The sequence below is a fragment of the Acipenser ruthenus genome, chromosome 21 (assembly GCF_902713425.1).
Source record: "Acipenser ruthenus chromosome 21, fAciRut3.2 maternal haplotype, whole genome shotgun sequence".
Taxonomy (NCBI): Eukaryota; Metazoa; Chordata; class Actinopteri; order Acipenseriformes; family Acipenseridae; genus Acipenser; species Acipenser ruthenus.
Window position 1 is genome coordinate 2,547,064 of NC_081209.1, and position 23,278 is coordinate 2,570,341.

Here is a 23,278-nt window from a genome sequence, read left to right on the forward strand (position 1 = left end):
CTTTAGTTCAGAACATCTAGGCGGTCTGGGAGTTGGAGTTTTTAAAAATAGAAATCCGTGGCAGTACGCAGTCGTGTTATGTTTTGCAGTATTAAAGAAAGATCAAATAACGCGTACCTTTCAATGAGCATTACAACCAGGTCAGCGCGACTCATCTTTCTGCAGATACTATTATTAAAAAAAATAATAATCTAAAAACGTAATTTCATTTAAACTCAAGCACAGCTATATAATCATAAAAATATTATAGGAGCCGATAGCAGTTTAAATTAAACGCTGTTTCCTGCTTGTTTCAGAACATCTGCACGCAAAACAGATATGCGTGCAAACTGAAAGACTGTTGGATAAGGACTGTGGTGGTTGTTATCCGGGCCACTAGGGGGCGAGGTGTGCCTAGAACAAATATTTTATTACAAATTAAGGTTAAGATCTTAATGACCTTTGCAATCTGTTTGTATAATATATCGGTTTTATACTTGATGCGGTACTCTCCGGGGATGGAAAGAAGACTCTCATCACGTAGCGGCGAGATGCGGATTGTTAATGTATTGCAGAAAACGCGTTAGCTGAATACTAAAGTAAAAAGAAAAAAGAAAAAAATAGTTTCTCATCTGCTGCATTCCTCCTGTTGTCCAGTAGGGTGCGCCTGGTGTCTCTGGTACGGTCTGCCGAGGGCAGTTCTCTCTAACAGGTTGTTTAGTAGGAATATCAAAACAAAAGCCAGGCAGAGGGGGGCAGGCAAGCAGCAGAGACGGCGAAACAGTGCCCCACCTACAGGCAGATTACATCCAGCAGTGAAGGCTGCTGGCATTAACTGATCAAAGCAAGCCCGCTGCTGGGTTGTTCTCAGTTTGCGTGTGCTTTAGTTTGTAGTAGCTAATGTATTGTTTCCAGTTGGACTGGTCCGGGCAGTTTGCTTAGTGAAAGCTTCGGGGTTGTGTTTACTGGGAGAGGAGGGACTTCACAGCGACGCTTCCCCCCTCGTCTCCGCAAGCAGGCTTGACTGCGTGTGACGCCGGCCAGTTTGCAAACCGAAAAGGTGAAGCCGAGCCTCAGCAGGTGGACTGTGTTTAGAAGTCAGGGTCTGCCTTTGCTACCAGCACAAAACAACGCAACTTCATCGGCAAGACGACAGGAAGGAAGCCGCCTTGTTTAAAAAAAAAAACAAAACAAACCCACAACATTCCGGCCAGGATAATCCAGTTGGAAAATAAAACAAAACAAGGTAAGGTGTAGGTTTCGAAACAACTGGAAATGAATGAGTTTTGTTCCTAGGAGTGTATGTGAGCGCGCTGGTTAAAGTTGTGCTGAAAACAAACTACATTTAAAAACAAGAAAAACTGTGATGCAACTCAAGCGTAAATAAATTAGCAATATATATATATATATATATATATATATATATATATATATATATATAACAAAAGTATTGTTTTCTTTGGCTGTTATCTCGACCTCCGCTCCCTGGTGAAGTTTTATTTTTACACCTAATTAATCAAGATCTGTCAGGTTCCCATACACGATCGCCGGGGGAAGTACATTATAAGTGACGCTTGTATTGTTTAGCGTGAGACGGAGTTGTATTGTAAGAAAATCGTAAGTGTTTTTTTTTTTTTCTGTCGAGGAAACGTTGTGCTTCCGAGCGATAAAGCGACGAGCAGCAGAACCGCACCGTACTCGTCTCCAGGTCGGGGTGCGAGGTGTAATTTGTAAGGGTTTATTGCTGTATTTGAACACAGCAATGACATTACTGCGTTTGATCCCATTGTAAATATTTTCTAAAAAAAAAAACATTAAGTGGAAGTTGTTATATTATTTTTAATCACACACACACACACACACACACACACACACACACACACACATATTTATAAGCAATTCGGTGTCTCGTATTAGTGTCACAGACTACAGGTGTTGAGATTGATGACGGCAATGCTATCTCTGTAACATGCAAATCGGAACTATCAGCTGTTAGTACTCTCTTCCAGTACTCTCTTCCATTCAGTAACCGTGTCACCACGGAGCTTCTGTGCCCTGCTTTCCGTCCATTAACTAGGCAATGTAACGATCTGCCTTGCTTTTGTGTCTGTGTAAATAATAAATACTTTTTTTTTTCCCAGTATGATTTTATTTGATCTAATTCAATGTTGAAAACAAAAACGAGCTTTGTAAGATGCTGTAAATGCTTGCACACTAAACACGGCGCCGGACACAGCAGTAACTTTATATAGCGTTAGTAAATATACTAAAAAAAAAACCCCTCAAACGTACGCCTCGTATATTTGAACTATCTCAATTACTGTTGCAAGCGTGTGTGTGGTGCTGATTCTAAATGTCGCGGCGTCCTTTTCGTTTGCAGGCGTGCTGTCTGTATTACTTCATCTAAAAGCACACAGTTCTGGGAGTAGGGTCGGTATCTGCATCCCACAGAACCCGGAAAGTGAAGGGACCAACCTGGACACCCGTCAGATCCTTTAGGATTTTGTGTGTTGCTGTTGACTTTCACAGTAACTTTATTCACCCTGCTCTGTCTGCTTCAAGTGTGGACCGTGCGATGCGTTTGTAGATAGCGGGCTCTAATCAGTTAACGCGTGTGTCCCCCCAAGCAGCGTTTACTGGGATCTGGTTCACTGTAAACATGTTTCCTTAACTTGCCGCCGGTTGAAATGCTAATTGAACCGCGGGGCTTGCTGCTGTACCGAATCGGCTGTTCAGTGAGGTGTTAAGCAGCGGCTGCAGATCGATAGGGCTGTCATGTCTGTTTAGCTCTGTGTTTTAATCAGGACAGTACACACAATCCAATTCCATCTAGTCTGTTCTCCGTTTAAAATCGGAAATAAAAACGCACATTCCCTCATGCTGGTTTGATATTTAATAGCAGAAATACCCCATGTTCGTAATTGCCTGAATTAGGGATTTCAATCAGTTTCGTATTAATGCTTTAAAAGTCCAAGGGATGTTATTGGATTCTCACTTAAACAAGGAAATCTCTAGAGAACAGAAAGGGGACTCCCCTCAGTGCAACTCAGGGTGTACCGTGTGTTTTAATCAGGTGATACTGGGTGGGGTGGGGTGGGGTGGGGTGATCCTCTGTGTTGTTTCCAGTCCGGTGATACTGGGGTGGGGTGGTCCTCTGGTCTCCTGTGTTGTTTCCAGTCCAGTGATACTGGGGTGGGGTGGTCCTCTGGTCTCCTGTGTTGTTTCCAGTCCAGTGATACTGGGTGGGGTGGTCCTCTGGTCTCCTGTGTTGTTTCCAGTCCGGTGATACTGGGGTGGGGTGGTCCTCTGGTCTCCTGTGTTGTTTCCAGTCCGGTGATACTGGGGTGGGGTGGTCCTCTGGTCTCCTGTGTTGTTTCCAGTCCGGTGATACTGGGGTGGGGTGGTCCTCTGGTCTTCTGTGTTGTTTCCAGTCCAGTGATACTGGGGTGGGGTGGTCCTCTGGTCTCCTGTGTTGTTTCCAGTCCGGTGATACTGGGGTGGGGTGGTCCTCTGGTCTTCTGTGTTGTTTCCAGTCCGGTGATACTGGGGTGGGGTGGTCCTCTGGTCCTCTGTGTTGTTTCCAGTCCGGTGATACTGGGGTGGGGTGGTCCTCTGGTCTCCTGTGTTGTTTCCAGTCCGGTGATACTGGGGTGGGGTGGTCCTCTGGTCTCCTGTGTTGTTTCCAGTCCGGTGATACTGGGGTGGGGTGGTCCTCTGGTCTCCTGTGTTGTTTCCAGTCCGGTGATACTGGGGTGGGGTGGTCCTCTGGTCTCCTGTGTTGTTTCCAGTCCGGTGATACTGGGGTGGGGTGGTCCTCTGGTCTCCTGTGTTGTTTCCAGTCTGTCACCCCCCTGCACTCCCCACACATGCCCAAACCGTGGTTATCAAGTGGACACTGAATCTGCTGGGAAGACATCCACATGCTAGTCTCCAAAAAAATGAGAGATTTCAAAAAGTTTAATGCATCTAAGCACGTGTGGAAAATATACATTAGCTGTGAAATGTTATCAGCCTCTTCTGTTGTCTTGCCTGCACGTGGTCGCGAGGGCGTGCCAGTTGAGATGCCACTGTGACAATGGGGGGCTAAGCAGGGTTCAAGGGAATGGGCTATTGTGTTGTGTACTTAGCTTGTTGACTGGCCAGTTTGTTCACAACAGTAAACCGTGACCAAGGAATTGATGTTTTAGTGTAAAATGTAACACAATGTGTGGCCTCCTCTTTAAATAAGGATATGACTCTCGGCTTCTCTGCTGTATTGCAAAGTATGGCATTTCATGAACTGTGATTCCTGCATCGTTGTCTCAGAGCGGTTTCGTTCCATTCATAATGAAACGCTTTATTCCTGTATGTAACGCGCACACGGTAGGGTTGAGCATCATGAGTGGATGGCTGTGGATTGAGAGGGGTTCGTTATTAGACTCCTCTAAGTGTCAGCGAGCAGGCAGGCTGGGGTTGTGCTTGTGGAGATGGCTGAAGTGAACGTTGTGTCTGTCTGCTGTTGCTCGGGGGTGTGCTGTGGATTCCAGGACTTTCCAGCAGTCATCAGCCAGCGCTATCATTTCTCAAACCTTTGTACCTTTTGGCTTCAGTTAGATTCTCGACCCAGGGGAGCAGAGCCCTTTCTCACTATGCACCAAACACTGGGTACACAGTAGGTTACGTGGGGGCCACATGTGTGCCCCCGTCCCCTCACCTCCCTATAAAATATTTTGCTGATCCATAATTATAAAAATGCAACTTGAGGTGTGAAGTAATATCCAGTAGGCAAACACATACAGCTACTATGCCTGCTCACTTCTCTGAGGCTATTACACTACCTTCTGTTTATGTCTATGCCTCCAAGACATTTCGCCTGGCATCCTGCATCAGGGACCCTAGACTGGAATACACACCCTGCTGTAGGTACTTCACAGAAAGCAGTCTGTGACTGTCTTCAGGTCTGAGCTGTAGTCTTCCTTCCAGGCTTCGGTTCTGATTTGTCATGGATGTTTCATGGAAGGGCTACAGGGACTCTGCTAGCGTGCCTGACCTTTCCCGTGTCCTGTATCTTTTATACTGTGTAACGGAGCCTGTGTGCTGCAGAGCCACCCAGTCTAGGAATGGTAGCTTTGTGAGCAGCAGGACGATGCAGACGCTGTGGCAGAAAGGCTGTTCCGTTTGAGAGCTGGAGGAAGGTAGCTGCTTCTCTGCTTGTGTGTCTGATCACAGTGCTATATGTTATATTGATGAATCATGACCTCGGCAGCTTCCTGTGCATTAATTCATAATAATAATAATAATACGGGTGTGTAAATATCTATGTTAATTAAGCCAGGTGGAAGTTCCCTGTGGATACATTTTAAAAGCTAATTTGTATCCTCCTGAGAAATCACCTTGCTCGATTTGATGAGTCGCCGGGTGTGTGCTCACCCAGGCTGTTCGCGTAGGTCTTGGTAAAGCAGCGTCGTCTGCTGCTGAGCGAGCCTGCGTGTCTCTGAACCAGCCACCCTTAAAGCCATTAGCCTTCCTGGCAGTCGTGTTTGTGTAACAGATTTGATTTATTCTTCCTCGTTGCACGTGTTGCTGCTCGCAGTGAAGCCCGTCCGTGTGGTGACGGTAAATGGAATGGGCCCAAACAAAGCAAAATACTTTATTGTTTTAAAAGCTTGTTGGTCACGTGTCTGTTTAATACAAATGAAATGTTCTTTCTGATAAAATAACAAGAAATGGAAAGTATTTGTACAGCGTGTTGTGAGTAATTGTTTTGTAGCTGCGGGTGTTTTTGTATTGTGTTTTCTGAAAAGAGAAATACCTAGCGACTTAGTAAAAAGCTCTTGAGTAATGCTGCTGCAGTGAAACAGGGTTTGACTACAGCATGCACGAACGTTTCAGGAATATCTATCAGGGGATGATTACAGAGGTCTTGTACAGGTCAGGGTGCTGCGCAGTAACCCGCAGGTACGGCAGCTGACTGACCGTGTGGGACGTGCTCAGAGTGTGGCGGTGCGGGACTCCATTGGTTCTGAATGGTAATGTTTTCAATGGAGGGACTCCCTGTCACACAGTACAGCAGAGGCAGGTGCAGGAGCTGGGAGGAGTGGAGTGGAAGCTGGGGTGCTGTGCACCTGTTCAGCTGATCGTTCCACAGTGCAATCACGATCCAGCGGATAGTGGCGTTTCCTCTGTGCAGACCCATGTGAAGGCTCTGTATCCTTGCACAACCGGGCACTGCTGAGGTTTCAGTCCGGTTCCCTATTAAAGGCAGTGTTCCTAAAGCTTTCTTGCAATAAGGATTTGGATTCACTGTCTCTCAGGTGTTAGTCATTGCATTTTATTATATGTATTTTCTAAAGGCTTTTTCCCCAGGATTCTTTAGCAGAATACACTGCACGTTTTGGTGTGTTTTTAAATATACTGTGTTTTCTGGATAAAGTTAACACAGGTTTATTATCCTCATTCCTGTGTTAACTGACATGGACGCATCATTTTGATTCGGCGTTTTCTTTTTCCAGAATAATAATTTAAAAAAAAAATGTGCAAGAACCAACATGTTTTGAGTTCTTTACTTGAATGTTTGAAACAATAACTTATGTAAAAAAAAAAAAATTAAATAAATTTGTGTGTGTTGAAATACAGAAAAGCAAAACCGAACAACAGTGTGCTCCCAGCTGTGTTTGGGATGCTGCAGAGCCCCTGATGTCTGGCTGCTGTGTTTCCCTGCTGAGGTCCCGCGACCTCGTGCTGTCATTTTGCATGCTCTGTAAAGCACTTTGAGAGTCTTGTCTGTCTGAATGCTGGGGGCAGGGTCTATACAAATGTAATGGGTAATAATTAATCCATGTGGGCCGTCCCTGCTTGGCACTGCCCAGGAAACTGCCAGGGCTAAAGCCCTGTTCAGGGAAGCACCCTCCCGAGTCACGCTGCTTTCCTTCGAAAAGGAGGGTGCTATTTTTAGCAAGCTTTGTGCTTTAACCCATTGCATTAACCCCTTGACTACCCAGCTAGAGAACTCTTACTGCACAGGCCAAACTACACCCCAACAAAGGGCCGTCATAAATCATTGAATTTAATATTTACAAAGTTAAGAAGAGAATAAGAAACATTGTGTTTTTGGGTGTGTACTGTATGGGTTGGGATTGGCTGGGCGTCCTGTCCTTTGTTATTATCATTGGATTTAAAAAAAACAGACAAACACAGGGCTGGAGAAAAAACAAACCAACCGTGTTTAAAAACCATTGACTGGGTGACCCAGTTTACCCGCCCCCCCTGCACAGTATACAGTGGTAATGTTCATGTCAAAGGGGGGAGCATTTCTGTGCTAGCTTGGGGCGCTGCAGTAACAGCAGGATGTGTCACGCCAGCACTCTGCACAGCGATCCCCGCGTTTTCCTCTTATGACTTGTGTTTTATTGTGCAGTGTTTCGCTTTGCTGATCTGGGTAATTTGCTCCCCACAGCAGCAGAATGCAACAGTGTTTTGCATTGCTAATCCTGGTAATTTCAAAGCCGTCATTGACAGCGATTTTAAAGGGCCTCCCTCTGCACCCTCCTTCTCTTAATCCCAGGAGTAAACCAATGTCGCATTTTGCTCTCCTAATCCCAGAGAATTAACTCTTGCAGAAAATGATAGGCGATGGAAGTGTTTTCTCGTTGCTTTCCCCTTGGGCCGGGAGTCCAAGAGAAGTGAAGAGAATAGCAAAAGGCGCGTTTGTCAGAACTGGATCAGCTTTTTGAGGATGGAAAGTTGTTTAAGATGCAGTGATGGATGCACGTCACTGTGTAAATCTGTGAGCCAAACTGGTGTACTCCTGCAGCATTAAAATGAAAATCCTCTCCTGTAGTTCAGATCAAGCTCTTCCCTGCTCCTCAAGCTCATCGGATTCTACTTGTGGGGTCAGCAGAAGACGCTGGGGAGCAGTGTGGGTTTCCATGGCGACTGTAAATTCAGCATGAAAGATAAGAGCCTGGTGCTTCAAACAAGGCGAGTCAGCAGTGACCAGAAAGAAAGAAGAAACAGCCAGGCTTTATTAAGTGCTTTGTTGTCCTGTCTTCTTAGAACTCAGGAAAGATTTTTTAAAGAGACAGCTCAGTGTAACCGACTTGCAGATCATCCCTGCTGCAGCATTAGCTGTTTGTGCTGCTGATGCCTCCTGTAACATTAGCTGCTACCTGCCCTCGATTCCAGCTGCCTGCCGTTTGCATGTTGCCATGAACATTCACAAATCCGCTAACGATACAGTGCACAGCTGCTCACAAATAATTACAGCAGTCCTTAAATTAAACTTCCAAATTACTAGTTTTGTAACAAAAGTTTTAAAAGTGGTGCGAATTGCATTTTGATGTAAACGCCTTGATAAATGTGTTTTTGTATTTTTCCTGCTCCTTGTAAAACCCAATGGAGTGAAATCACTCTGCTGTGCGGTCGGTGTGAATCTTGCATTATTTCCAGCCCTGCATCAGAAAAGTAACCCTCCCTCCCCACCCCCACACACAGACATGCAGTTAAAGACATTGGGAAATTTCTGTTTGCGCTGGGATCTGGCAATGCAGCCTGTTTCCTGTAAACAAGCAGAGTGAGTGAATGATCTAGCGATCCGCACCACTGAATTGTGAGCATCTGTTGACTTATTCACCCCTGCGTCCATCCACAGTCCACACCACTCCCAACTCCTCAGAGTGACCGGGGGAGTCGTGCTGTGTGGTCAGGGAATCAACGGCTGTGTTTTTGTTTTGTTTTTTTCTATGAATCTTTAACATTCTTGTTTATCGGGATCTCTGAAACCAGCTGTTAAACTTACTAGCTGTTTTTTTTTTTGTCAGATCTGTCATGAGAACTTGATAATTCAATCCATTTGAATCCCTTTTAAAACACAGAAGCACAGGCTATTTTTAGTAGGTTACTTTTGGGACTTGAAGGGGGCAGATTCACACATTCCAGTTTTTACTATGAGGTTGATTAGCCCCAGTGTACAGCTAACAAGTGCAGGTTTGTCTTATTAAACTTGCAGTAAAACCACAGTCTGACTGGTTTCGATGTTGACCAGACATTAGTCAGGCTAATAAAGTATGTGTTAAGTTAACACAATGGCTTGTTTGTAAATACATATTTCAGTTATTCATTCTGCACTCATCAGACCCCTGCCTCCCCCTTTTCTGGTTATATCAACACTAAAAGTTGAATATCAACGTCATACCAGAATTGCATTGAATTTTGTAAGCAAGTTGTGCTCCACACTGCTTTACAGGACAGTTCAGGGCTGACTCGGGAAATGAGAAGCACGCATCTCAAGAGGGGATTGAGTTCAAAATAATCTGTTGATTCAGTGCAAGGCTAATTTTAAACTGCGACACAGGCAATGTTCACAAACCCAAAGTCTCCTCCAGATCCCCAGCTCTCAGCCTTCCTTCAAGCGCTGGCTGTGTCTGCTCTAAATTCAGTGTTCATTTGAATGAATCTGGCTTACAGGGAAACTACATTTGCATTCAGATGCAAAAAGCTGTGTCCGTACCGTGACACTGTGTGTGTGTGTGTGTGTGTGTGTGTGTGTGTGTGTGTGTGCATGTCAGTGTGTGTGTCTGTGTTAGTGTCGGTGTGTGTGTGTGTGTGTGTGTGTGTGTGCATGTCAGTGTGTGTGTCCGTGTTAGTGTCTGTCTGTGAGTGTCAGTGTTAGTGTCGGAGTGTGTGTGTGTGTGTCTGTGTTAGTGTCTGTCTGTGCGTGTCAGTGTTAGTGTCGGAGTGTGTGTGTGTGCGCGTGTGTGTCTGCGCATGCATTTTCACATCTTGAACTCAGTCAGATTTACATGTATTGAGATTCCTGGAGTGACTGTGCAGGGACAGTGTGGGACAGTTCTGAAAGAAGTTTTTTCTTTTTCTTTTCACTGTGAATCCCTATGTAGGAAGACCCGGGCATCTGAACTTGCGTTTGAAAGTTAGTTTTTTAGGAGGGTCCTCGTTCGTGGTCAGTTTGGTTTGCATACACCTCCTGGTGCATCTGCCTGAACGCAGGGGGCTCATTTTAAATGGCTCATAGTCAACGTAATGGGAGTTTCTTTTCCAACCCTGTCGTATTCACTGTGCATCTAAATCAGGCTGGTAGAGTTGGGAATATGGGTGTGCCAATCTTCTGAGTGATTTGCTTTTACAAAACTGGAAGTAGTTGGTTATTAATTATAAACATTTACTCAACACATACAGAACCTGCTGTGAGCAAACTAATAAACTCCTTTTATATTTTTATAAGCGATTTTTATTTGTCGTTCCTTTCTTTTATCCCTTTTTGAAATACTTCTTTTTTTTCTCTTTCTGTAGTTTCCTTAGAACTGTGTAATCTCTGCACTGAATTGTGGGATTGTAGTCCTGGGCAAGGTGTTAGCTCTGCACTGAATTGTGGGATTGTAGTCCTGGGCAAGGTGTTAGCTCTGCAGTGAATTGTGGGATTGTAGTCCTGGGCAAGGTGTTAGCTCTGCAGTGAATTGTGGGATTGTAGTCCTGGGCAAGGTGTTAGCTCTGATTAAACATATTTCCACTGTCCGTTTACAGCCTCAGTACCGCAGTAGGTGTCAGCGCCCCGGATGAGAGGAACTTTGTATCCCATGTGTTTAGTCTGAGTTCAGCTTTTAAAACACTCGACGCAGGAGTCAAGTACCATTGATTGTTTCTCAGTTGTAAAGGTGAGGGAAGGGCAGCGTTTCTCATTTTTAAATCAACACATTCATAAATAGGTGTGTTTTTGATTTATTTAATATCTGTCGACAAATACTTCTTAAAGGCAGTTACTCAGAAAATACAAGCACTGGCACACCCCTAGACGGTAATATCTCATTGTGATGCTTTCACGTATCTGATTGCTAGCCCAGTGCTGGTGAAGGAATGGGAGTCCATGCTCTGGCAAGTGTCTGTCTTCATGGCCTCGCTCCAGTCCGGTCTCACAAAGCTCTTTCTCATACCTGCCTTCGCTGTCTTCAGAGCAGTAATTGAAGTCTCAGGTTCTTATTAATAACAGGGATACAGTGAGCCACTTGTCAGCAGAGCCTTGCCCAGAGCTACACTAAACAAAGAAGGAACACTGAGGTCGAGGTGCAGGTCGTTCCCAGTCCTGCTCTAGTGGAGTGTTAGATTGGGGGGGGGGGGGGCACTGCTTTGTACCCTCTGCCCCCCACCCCGGGGTTTTACCTTGGCTGTGTTTTTTGTTAAAGCTGGTCCAGCCGTGATCCAGGGTGTTTTGCATGATCACACCGGTGCAGAGACACGTTGCAGAAGTCAGTCACAATAAAGGCACACCTGAGAAACCTGGAATAGGATTTTGAGTCTAAAGCTGAGGGAACACGAAGCCACTTTTTCAGGAACAGTGGCTTGAAACCTGGTTACAGGAGACCTAGTTTGAGGCTGCTTTGCTGTTTAACCCCCCAAGTCTCCCCTGGTGTGCCGTGCAGTGTCCTGAAACCTAGTCTCCTGAAACCAAGTCCCAAGCCACGCAACGGCTTCGTGTTCCCTCAGCTTTGCATTTAAACCTTGGTAAGAAAGCCGAGAATGCTGCCTAGTTTCAGGTGAGCGTGTTCTAGCACACTGTAACACTCTGAGCAGGTGCGTCCTCAATAGGACATTGCTAGGCGTTGGCTCAGCTGCTCTGTGGATTAGTTGAAGTGCAGCAGATCCAATAGAGTCTCTTCACAGACTGCTGGTTCGATGAAGGGCTGCAGCTCTGGAAGGGGTTACCAAAGGCTCATGCATGGAAACAATGCAAAATGCCCGATACTCCAGGCGTGTGCTGTTTGCAAATCTCCACAAAGGATTCCTGGTGTACAGTGCATAAAGTATGTAAAATATCCATTCATGTTCATTTACACACTGTCCACGGTGCACATGCTTGCAGTAGTGTTTAGAAACACTTGCCTCTGCTGCATGAGTTCAGTGCTGTGTTTGTATCCACAGGTCAGAAGGAGTGGTTGCATCTATTTTGTTTTTGTTTTGTTTCAGATGATGTTGCTGTCCCACCTGCTGTGATGACATCACAGGCACGTTGCCATAGAAACCAGGGCCCCCGCACACGTAGCTGACTCATGTAAGTGGAGTTTATATTTTGAAACTTCATTTCGATGGCCTCTAACCAGATTGCATCCCTTCAAAGAGGCTTACACTGGGTTCAGGACCGAAACAGCCACGTCCTCTCAGAGCTCTGACACCACACCGTCTCAGAAACTTTCTTTCAGTCATTTTTCTATTTTCAGCTCCCCTTTTCTTTATAGATCTTCTTGTGTCAGCGTCCCAGAAATTTTAGTTTTGGTCAAAACTAGGGAAGGGGCTACCCCTGGAAATGTGGATGTAGCCGACAGGCCGGCACATTCAGTGAGTGAAGTTTGTGTCAGATCTGTCCCTTGATCAGCACACCTTCAAGTCTGCTGAAACGTAGGCAGGGCGTTGCCTAATATTTGCACGAATTCTGGTCTCTAAGGGGTTTGGCTCCCAAAGACTTTGAATGCAGCTTCTTTTACCTGATAAGGCTGCGTTCCCCTGAGCGCTGACAGTGTTTCTGATGAAAGCCGTCTTTCTTGTGTGGGAGTCTGTGCATGGACCTTGAACGCTAACCAAACCTGCTTGGTAAAAAAAAGGCAATAAATCCTTCGATGAAGATGTGCACTCATGGCTACAGGCCGGTCGTTACAGGACTGTGCAGCAGGTGAGCGTTTCAGATAATACAGGGCTGCCTCTGCTGCTCAGACGAAGACACACGTGTTTGTTTGAGAGCCTCTGTAGTGAAGTGCAAGCGCTGCTTTAGACATACCGATTGCAGTTCAGCTGAGTCTGTGCTGCTCCGAAGTGCTGGAGTGAGCCTGGAAATGACAGTGCTGTGTTAAGTCTGCACCACACCCTGTCATTACACAGGCTAAGCACAGGTAAGCGAGGCAGCCTCTAATCACTTGCTGTTGCTTTGTTACTCTAGAGCTTTAATGCATGGTAATTTTGTGTGTATGTGTGTATGTATATAATATATATATATTTATACAGTCTAAACAAGTTTTGACACAAACCTGTATTGTAAATTAAAGTGTTACTGATATAGCCTGGCAGCTCTTTTAAAATCGTTCTAAATCTAAACTTCTCATGTGAACAAAAGAGCCCCTTTCTGTTTCAACACACCCCTCCTCCCACCTCCAGACAACAGCTGAGAAACAGCAGAGCCATCCTCCTGCAATAAGAGTCACTTGATTGAGTGTGTAGCAGATCCTAGATCCCCCCCCCCCCTCGAGTATACAGTGCAGTGCAGTCCGGGGGGGTGCCCAGTACCTGACACACAGGAGCCTGTGAAGGAGAAGGGAGAGCTGTCTGCCCTTGAGAAGGCTTTTCTTCCCATTGTGGTGCTTCTATAAAGGGAGTGCTATGTTCCTATGTTGAAATAGGTTTAAAGTGTCCCTGACAGATAGCTGAGAATGGAGTGTGTTATGTGAGAGTTGTTATGGTGCCAGTTTAATTGACTTAACCGTGACTTCAATTGCAGTAACGTGTTGCTGCTGTGAGAAGCTCATTTTAACAGATTGCTGCTAATTGCGATGTTTGATCAGCGACGTGTTGGGCTTGATTAAAAGGAAATGAGAACTGGAATTGGGAATTGATTTTAAAACCCTGGTGGCAGTGAAGTAGATTCATGATGTCGCAACATGAAGCTGTGGCTGGCAGGTGTGTTTGTGAATTCACATGTTTGGACACGGGTTTGAAAAGCCTCCGCGCTCCCTGATGCTCGACCCAGCCGTTTCAAGTGAGGACACGGGTTTGAAAAGCCTCCGCGCTCCCTGACGCTCGACCCAGCCGTTTCAAGTGAGGACACGGGTTTGAAAAGCCTCCGCGCTCCCTGATGCTCGACCCAGCCGTTTCAAGTGAGGACACGGGTTTGAAAAGCCTCCGCGCTCCCTGATGCTCGACCCAGCCGTTTCAAGTGAGGACACGGGTTTGAAAAGCCTCCGCGCTCCCTGATGCTCGACCCAGCCGTTTCCGAGACTCCCTCAGTCGATTCCTCCCACAGCTCTCTGTTTCAGAGAGAATGTCTCGCCGCTAATTAAACACAAACACCAATAAAGCGGGGAGCTGTGTCAGCACACAGGAGGAAGCTGTGCTGGAGAGAGTTCAGTTCACTCTCCGCTCTGCACATTCCTGCAGGTTGAATTATACATTGTGCAACTTCCATTTGTAAATCCACGCAGGTTACAGTCCCTGTCCGCCACATTTAAATACCATCAACTACAGAAGGAAGCAAACTTCATGCAAGTAAACACGTGGACCGTACCTCTCTTTACAATGCAGGTTTGCTAGCGCTGTGCTTGTAAATAGAGGACACACTGTGAGTGTTCACAGAGTCCTGTAGTTATGGCTTGTTTACTGTCTTTATAACAAATACAATATTTGGGAAAATGAAGCATGTTTTAAGCCTTTGCTAAACAGCATTAGTTTTCTTGGATCAGGCGCTGCATCTGTCCAGCAACACTGTGGAATTGCAATATTCTGTCGCTGTGTTTGAGTGAATACCAGCGCAGTGTACTGTATATACAGTAAACAATTTTGTAAAAGCCTCTCTCTCTCTCCTCTCTCTCTCTCTCTCTCTCTCTCTCTCTCCTAATGGGGCGCGTCGCCCAGTCCAGCCCGCAGCAGTGACCCGGGAGCAGGTCCGATCTGTTTCTTGTGGTTCTGCTGCCATGGTGAGCAGGCGTCTCATGTTAGATTGGGTTCCCTGACGCAGGCATGTGACCTGAATCGACTCGCACTCCTATCAGAGCGCCTGTTGACTAAACACGGGATACATAGTGTAGCAGTGTAGTTCTGGAGACACGGTTCATGTTTCAAAATGCAGACATCTGATATTATTATTATACTGTACATGGAGAAGGATTATTTTCCGGTAAACGTTACAGTATTACACAGTGGTGTATACAGTAATAACATTAGATGGTGACTTACTATTATTATTGTTATTATTAATAATCCTATTTATTCATTCATTATCTGAGTAAAAATATGTATAATATAGATGACTCTCTGTGTGTGGGACTGTTTTGTTTACTGATGATTTGCATTCTTCCCTGTGTGGGTGGGTGCAGCGTCAGTAGTTGGGTGCTGGTGTCTGTCTGTTTTTTTAAATGTCAGGGATCCATGCTGGATACAAACCCACAGCCATAAACACCCAGCATTAAATAAAAGAAAACTTAACAGTAACCACACAACTTCCTGCAGCTACAAATCAGCTGGGATCCAAGTGTGAGTCTTGTGATTACAGCAGGGCAGAGCTGTGTGCGATTACATTTCCCACAGTCTGCAGAATCTGGAGGGAGCTGTAGGTTATCCCTGTATACTGCTTGATGTTGTGATCATTGTGGCAAAGCTGCTGTTTCAGCTGGCACCAGCGCACTGTCCTTGAATACAAAGGCTTGCCGGCGCTGTAGCTGCTAATCTTTCAGAACAGGACCGCGACGGCTTGCATTAGATCAAAGTTGTTTTTAGAGACTAAGCTGCAATTTTGAAGTTTGTTTCCACCTGTGTGGATGGTGTGTGTTGGTGAGAGAAAGCAATAGATGGATAACAAGGTTTGAGTGCAGTCTGCCTTGCTGGCTGTCATTAGCCTTGGTGCTGCAGCTTTTGTTATGAGCAGGTGCTGTGTTTTCAATAGCGGGGGAGTTCAGGGCAGTTTTAATGAGGAGGAGTGAACTGATTTCTGTCTTTGCCTGTGCCCTGGGTGCTTTCAGCATCCACACTGCAGACCAGCAGAGGTAATGGAGCACTCCTCCAGAGACACGCAGGGGGGGTTTGGAGGAGTTGCCTTTGGATTTCTCAAGGACAGGACCGGACGGACGGAAATCAAGACTCCCGTTACGTAGCTAATTGATCCATTCCTGTGAGTCCTTGTTTGCAGATGACCTCCGTGAAAGATGCAGAGGCAATCTAATCAGAGTCCCGAGCAGCAGGGCCACTCTTTGTCATTCTTTTGGGGTTGATGTTAAAAACGAGGAGCGCACGAGGGTGGAAGGCTAGTGCATTAACCCCCGGCATCATCCATTCTAACAGGGGTGTAAAAAAGAAGTCCAGTCCCAAAGAGATGCTATCCGCTCCCCCTCCCCGAGTGAAGAAGTGACATCGCTGCATTACTCAGTCTAAACTCCTGCTCCCCGCTTTTCTTTCCCTAGTATTTTGATAGCTGATTTTAGTATTATGTGGCTTTCTGGCTACACTGATTCAGCTCCATTTTGCATTTGAGTTTGCAAGATCGCTGCGGTAACGTTTGCTGCCCTGCGTTTTTTTCTTTTTTCCCCTTTGGAAACCCGATGCCCTGTCTCTCACTGTGAGAAGCTGAAATCACGCGGCACTTTCTCTGTGTCTGCTGGTGAAGACAGAGCCCTGCTGACGACAGCTTTCAGAGAAACGGCTCTGGATCGCTACAGTAATCTTCTAGTATAAAAGGCAGTATAATAGACTTGAACACAGAGAGCGTGGAGGAACGGACAGCAGCCTTATAACGTCTTCTTCAAACTGATGAGAACGACGTGAAGTCATGCTTCCCTGTTGTTGAACTTGTGTTGTGTTTCCGTGGGAACAATAATATCCAGAAATAAGTTTTTAAACAAAGTTTTTAGGGTTGCAATAGGTAAGGGTGTTTTTTTTTTTGGGGGGGGGGGGGGAGGCGACCCTGTGAGAAGATGCAGAAGGTCTGTTTGATTTGGTGAATAGCTGGAATCTCCTCTTTGAACATCACATTGACTGTTGTGTGTCCTGTCTTTGTCTCCTCAGATCCCCCATGCCCCTCCCCCTCGGACTGGTTGAATCCCTGGTGCTGCAGTTGCTGGATGCTCAGACTTCCGCACAGTAAATGGCAACGCGGGTGGAGGTGAAGAGACCCGCCCTGGCCCTCTCGGAGCCACGGGAGCGAGTGAGTGAGAGCCGTCTCTCCAGAGCACACGTCAGCCCGCTCACAGACTCCAGCAACAAGGCTCCGGAGCTGGGCCCTGGGGCGCTCATCCTGCCCGAGGAAGGCAGCAAGCCAGCACAAACCTTCAGCACCGGAGGCAGCACCAGTAACAACATGCCCTCCCTGGGGCCCAAGCCCAGACTCACCGCTAAACCCTTTGCCCTTGAGAAAGCCCCCATTAGGCCTATCGTTGCGCCCAAGCCGGCTCCCAAGCCTAAAGGGGTCCCTGGAAAGCCGGCTCTGACACCGAGTGGGCCGCCGAAGCCGTCGGAAAGCAGGACCGCTGAGCCCCCCAAATCTGCACCGCTGCCCAAAACCAGGACACTCCCGGAGACAGAAGCCCTCCCCCGGGATTGGTTCACAGAGATTGAGCCTCTCAGAGTCACCTTGTACGAGACCGTCACTATTCAGAGAGCCCAGACCATTGGGGCTGGACAGCAGGAGCGCCCCTCTGCAGAGACGAGGCGCACGGAGAACCCCAGACCCGAGGGGTCCCCCAGGCCTGCTGAGTGGATAGCCCAGGCTGAGAGGCGTCCGGCCGTCTTCCCAGGCAGCTCTCTCTCCAGGGCCAAATCAATGGGCTTCCTGGGCAAGGCGGAGGTGGATCAGGACAGCGCGGCCGGTGAGGCAGTGGGGAGCCAAGTGCCTGACAGCCAGGCCTCTGAACCCAGGGTGCGAATGAGAAGCAAGACCAGGCCTGTGTCTGCTATGTTCCCCAGTCCAGGCACCGATCTCAGCCGCGCTGATCAGGACTCGGAGCCCCTGTCCCAGGCTGAGAAGCCCTGGCTGCGCTCCCCGAGGCCCCTCTCCATGGACCTGACCGCCAGGTTCGAAGCCATCGGACTCTCGCTGAACCGGAAGAGTGGTAGCGGCCTCGCGTCTCCCGAGGAGAGCAAGGAGAACATGCCAGCGGCTCCTGGGAAGCATTCGGACACGGGTTCAAGAGGCGAGGAGGAACCTGAGCGAAGAGGCTTCCAAAAGAAGGAACCAACAGACGCTCCCGGGAAGAAAGCTGAGAAAGCGGAAGAGCCAAGATCGGAGCTGGATGAAGGGTGGAGCACAGAGAAGGCAACGTGGGAGGGCGAGAGGGAAACAGAAGGCCAGGAGGTCACGGAGAACAGAGGCGCTCCGGAGAAAGTGGCGGAAAAAAGCATTCCAGAGGAGAAGCCTCCCGTTCCTGTCCCTGCTGCCGCTCCCTCTCCCTCTCCCTCTCTTGCTGCGGCAGATTCTCAGGTGACTAAACGCGAGGAGGAAAACAGGGCTCCCCCTTCTGGTGGGAATATTAGGCGGCGCATCAGCCTGCTGCTGGAATCCAGCTCAGTGGGCGTGTCTAGTTCACCGGGGGCAGAGTCGTCTCCCCCGGCCACACCCCCGAGTGCCAGTGAGGTCATCAACGTGGGGATCAGGCAGCGAATCAAGGAGCTGAAAGTGGGCATGCCTGAGGCCAAACCTGAGCCACAGAGGAGGTCCTACCAGCCCCGCCCACGCTCCTCTGACCTCACCAAGCGGTAAGGGCAACTTTATTTTTATATTTAACCAGTAGTGCTCCGCAGTCACTCAGAACTACCCCTCAGGTCACTCTTATCTTGCCCACCAGACACGAATGAGTAATTGCTTTGAGCTGTGCTGTGTTTTGTTACTGTATGCTTGTGTTTGTGAGTGTCCAGTTTCATTTCAAAACCAACAACAAACACAGCTCCCCTAGTGGCAACTTAACAACAAATACAAAGAAAAGAGGTGACGTTGAATCGGAGCAAGCTGATCGTGTTGATTTTTGGTTAAGCTGGTATTTCGATGTCTGTCTCTCCAGGTTTTCCGCAGAAGCAATGAGCCGGGAGACTCTGTCTCTCAGACCCACCGCGGAGAAGACTGCGACAGAGATGGAGGGAACGAGGAAGGGGCCTGAGAGAGAGAACCAGGACCAGTACAGAAAGGTGAGGGAATCATAAATTAATAATATTTCATTTTCAGCCCTCATCACTCTCTCTCAGTCCCTCAGCGCGTACCATAAGCCCACACTGCAGCCCACACTAGGCCACCCTGCCTCCTTCCCAGTCCCTCAGCTTCAACCGCTAGGACACACTGCCTCCCAGTCCCTCAGCTTTAACTACTAAGCCACAAAGCCTTCCTTTCTCCTAGTAATCCTACAAACTTTGCTGAATTCATTCTAAAAATAAATCAGTAAACACAGTTAAATTAGCCCAGGAATGTGCTTTGGCAGTGTCATTTCCCAGAGGCAGTAGCTCACGGCAATCTCCCTGCTGGTGATCTCCAGACTGGTTCTGCTTTGAAGTGCTGCTGCGTTTCCAGCCCTGTGTACGGAGAGGCTGTGTGAACTGGGACGGGGACTCTGGATCAGTAACCCAGCCCCCACACTGCTTGGTTCCCAGGCCCTGGCTTTACACTGGAGAGCTGAGAAGGATTCCTATTAAATGCCTCCCCCGGTAACACAATCAGTGTAGCGCACAGAGCTCAGCCAGGGAGCAAGCACCTTTCACCTTAGTTTTAGTTTTATTGTTTTGTTATTGCAGTGCTCCCTCGTTACAAGGTGTGCCTTTATGCTCCATAATGCACTTTGATTCTCATTTTACTACGCAGATATCACAGTCTCTTAAAGGCTCCTCAATACAACGTTATAAAGGGAAAGCACTGGAATTACTATTAAGATCCATTTTGACTAAGATATTGTGAAAGAGGCTCCCTCAAAATCTATATCAAGACATTGTGGAGAGCTTAATATTAGGATGGGCTTTTTCAATATGTATTTAGAGGTGATGCTGCAGTTTGTATGACTGTCTGCATTGATGACGAATTGCGATCGGGCGCTGAAGTTGCTACCTTTTTTTTTTTTTTTTTCTCCTTATAGACTGAGGACCCGTCCCCTAGCCGGAGCGAGCAGACAGATTCCAAATTCCCGGAATTCTCCTGGAAAAGCATGAAGTCCACGCGACCGATTCCTGAAAATCTTCCGTCGTCGAAGCCTGAGGTGGTGACTCAGGTGGCTCAGAAGGGCAGCATCCTGGGAGAGAAGCTGCCCCTGGGACCCCAGTGCGAGAGCCTTCCACAGGCCTCCGAGCAGCAGCAACCAGCGGGTAAGAAGCCAGACAGCAAAGCCAGGGACGGCTCCTATTCCTCCTTCCAGACAGTGAGGGCCTCCCTGTTCGAAAACTATGTGGTAAAGCACAAGGTGATGGAAGCCCACATCTGCTCGGATAATTCGAATCTGAAACAGGAGACCACCGGAGGGAGGAAAGGGGTGCCTGAGCTGGACCAGGGCCAGTCCCCTGACTCTGTCCGCTGGGAGAGGGAGAGATCTGGAACCTCCACCTCCATCTCCTCTTCTTCTTCTTCCGAGTCCTTCCGCAGAAGTCTTCCCTACAGAGATGAAGACCGCAGGAGCTCTCCGTCGACGGCTGCCTTGCAAGATGAGCCCTCTCCCCTCGTCACCAGGGAGGTTTTGCCCAAATGCGTTGTGGAGGCTGTGAGGGTCGATCACGTCTTCGACACCATTCAAGCGGTCAGCGAGAAGGCGGTCAGCGAGAGCGTGCCGGTCGCCCTAGAGGACAAAGCCATGACCCTTCGATCCCGGAGGCCGGCCGCGAAGGACGCCAGGGACAGTGAAAGTCCTTCAGTTCAGAGCCAGGGGGTCAGGCAGCAGCCAGTCCCTGTGAACGCCCCCAAAGGGGAACCAGTGCCAGAGAGATCCGATAAAAGGGAGCTCTATAGGAAGCTACCTGTTGAGGAGACACAGTCTCGGGGTGCCAGCAGGATGGCCAAGAGCAGGATAAGAACTGAGGAGAGCGTGACCAGCCAGCAAGCTGTGCCGGAAAGGGTTAAAGTTCCTAAAGAGGAAATTGTTTGGGGAGTGGCCGATGATGGGTCACTGGGAAGCAGAGGGACCAGGGCGAAACCCGATGAGGGTCCTGCTGAAACCAAACAACCTTCCGGGGGAGCCAAGTACCTGAGGGTGGGGTCGCTGTTCAAGTGGAGGGCCGAAGCCCTGCAGGAGAAGGACGAGTATTTTAAGAAAGAAACGCCGCACGCTCAGAGGGACAGTTCTCCGGACGCCTACAACTGGAGCTCATCGGAGAAGAAGCCCCGCTGGTCGGAGGCAGAATCAGCCGGGCGTCCCTCCACAACGGAAACCCATTCGCTCTCCAAGGGCGAGGCCAGAACATTTAAGCCGGGGCAGACCCTCTCCACCCAGGGGAAGACTGCGGTCAGTGAGTTTGAAGAGTTTAGCAGAGCGAAGGAGAACGAATACCCTTCTGAAGTGCCTGCTGGAGACCACCGCAGGACGGCAGCCTCCTCTGGCAACCGGGGGACTAGCATGAGGACAAGGGAATACAGGCTGGCAAACAGTGGAGCTGAGGAAGTCAAGGCACCAAAGAGCTTGAAGACAGCAGACCAAGATGTTGGGTTGAAGCAGCGTGGCAATACCAGGGTGCGAGACACTCCTCCCAAGGAGAAGAGAAAAGACTCTGAGCCCAGGGCCACTTATTTTGCACTGACTGGTCAGATGCCAGACTATCCACTCGAAAGCCTTGGATCCAAAACCACGCAGCAGCAGCAGCAGCCCTCCGAGGGTGTGGGGATAGATGTAACCTTTGACGATTTCTCAGTGAAGTCTTACAGAAGGTGGGGGGCTCAGGGGCAGGTCTTGAACTTGAAGAGGAACCCCTCTTTGGAAGCTGCCTACGGGAAGTCAAAAGTGAAGGACCTGGGGATTGAAGACGCTCCCAAGAGTTACGAACGGACGGCAGCGGGCAGCAGGAGCGATGAGGCTGGGGAGGAGACCGGCAATAAATCTCATATGAGACCAAAGGTCCTGAATGTGGATGCAGTGCTGCACGAGAGTAGGAGGGACAGCCCTGAATCAGAAAAGCCTGCCTGCCCAGACCCGCAGAGCTACCAACCCCCTCGGGGCAGCCGCGAGATGGAGGTTGACGGGGTAACAAAGGGGAACGCTCCCACCTCCAGAGCTGAGGAAGGCTACAGGATGGAAGTCCTGGATATTGATGCCCTAACTGCGGAATACAAAGGCATGTCCCCGAAGGTGACTGACCCCTGGCAGAAGAGGCTCGAAGAGGATTGCTATCCCCTAGCAAGGACTTCCAGGGGTTCATCGCAGCCTTCCACAAACCTGGACAGCCCCAGTGGGGCCAGGACCTACGCGGCTTACCAGCCTAGCGACCTGCCCAAGCCGGAACCGCAAAAACCAACCGGCTTTGTAGATTCCTATTCCAGGGAGGAAAGGAGGGCTAAACCTGACTACATATACCCGGAAACCACAAGGCATTCTCCCCTAGAGAGAAACTCCTCCTTGGAAGATGTTTATGCTACAAGCAGGAGCTCGGAGGCGGACTGGAGACTGGACTACAGGAGGGACACCCCCAAACCTTCCTGGGTGCAGCATTCGGAGTCTGTCAGGGATTCAGATCACGGTGCCGGCAGGGAAAAGAGGGTTGGGCATGCGGTGGATGAAGCCCTGGGTAGCCGACTCAAACAGAGGGTCAAGGAGCCCAGGGAAGAGGACCTCTGGCTGCCCTCTGCCAAGCCGGTCACTAGCCAGTCAACCAGGCTGGAGAACGACTGGTACATTCCCAGAGTGTCTGTGAGCAACGAGAGGCACGGCCAGGAGTCCAGGTCCTATCTACCCAGAGAGACAGCAGCGTCTGCCCGGGCCCCTTACGAGGCAGACGCGAGGAGACAGTCCAGGAAGAAGGAGCAGGAGTTAGAGCCCCACTATCCTGAGCCCAGGAAACATGGGTACCCGCCGGCCCAGGACAGCCCTGTCGCCCCAGCGGAGTCCAGCAGGGGGAGGCAGAGCTTCCCTCAGGAGAGCGGGCTGAAGAGGAGCAAGAGCATGCACCGTCCGCGGGCCCTCGCGTGGGGAGAGAAGAAGGTAAGGATAAGGCTGCCTTGCTCTTTAGTGTAGAGTCGGTATCCAATTATCCAACACTAATACATAATAATAATACAGATAGTGGAGGGTGTTAATGATGCTAATAAGAAGAAATCTGCGGCTGTTACTAAAAATGAAACAAATCCAATCACTACTCCTGCTAGCGCTCAGTCGTGTAGTATCACTGCACACTGACATGCGCATCATCTACAGGGTATCACTGCACACTGACATGCGCATCATCTACAGGGTATCACTGCACACTGACATGCGCATCATCTACAGGGTATCACTGCACACTGACATGCGCATCATCTACAGGGTATCACTGCACACTGACATGCGCATCATCTACAGGGTATCACTGCACACTGACATGCGCATCATCTACAGGGTATCACTGCACACTGACATGCGCATCATCTACAGGGTATCACTGCACACTGACATGCACATCACTACTGCTAATA

At 48.6% G+C, this 23,278-nt stretch overlaps 1 protein-coding gene across 1 annotated transcript in view; it reads left to right on the forward strand.

Annotated features, from left to right (window-relative positions):
* The first annotated feature begins 26 nt into the window (after nucleotides 1–26).
* LOC117973308 (uncharacterized protein KIAA1671-like) overlaps nucleotides 27–23,278 on the forward strand; it is a 54,566-nt gene continuing 31,314 nt past the window's right edge. The window contains exons 1-5 of the mRNA XM_058994286.1: nucleotides 27–1,225; nucleotides 11,935–12,019; nucleotides 16,726–18,411; nucleotides 18,714–18,837; nucleotides 19,770–22,808. Coding sequence (XP_058850269.1) covers nucleotides 16,805–18,411; nucleotides 18,714–18,837; nucleotides 19,770–22,808 — 4,770 coding nt within the window. The 5' untranslated portion in view covers nucleotides 27–1,225; nucleotides 11,935–12,019; nucleotides 16,726–16,804. The remainder of the gene's footprint in view (nucleotides 1,226–11,934; nucleotides 12,020–16,725; nucleotides 18,412–18,713; nucleotides 18,838–19,769; nucleotides 22,809–23,278) is intronic.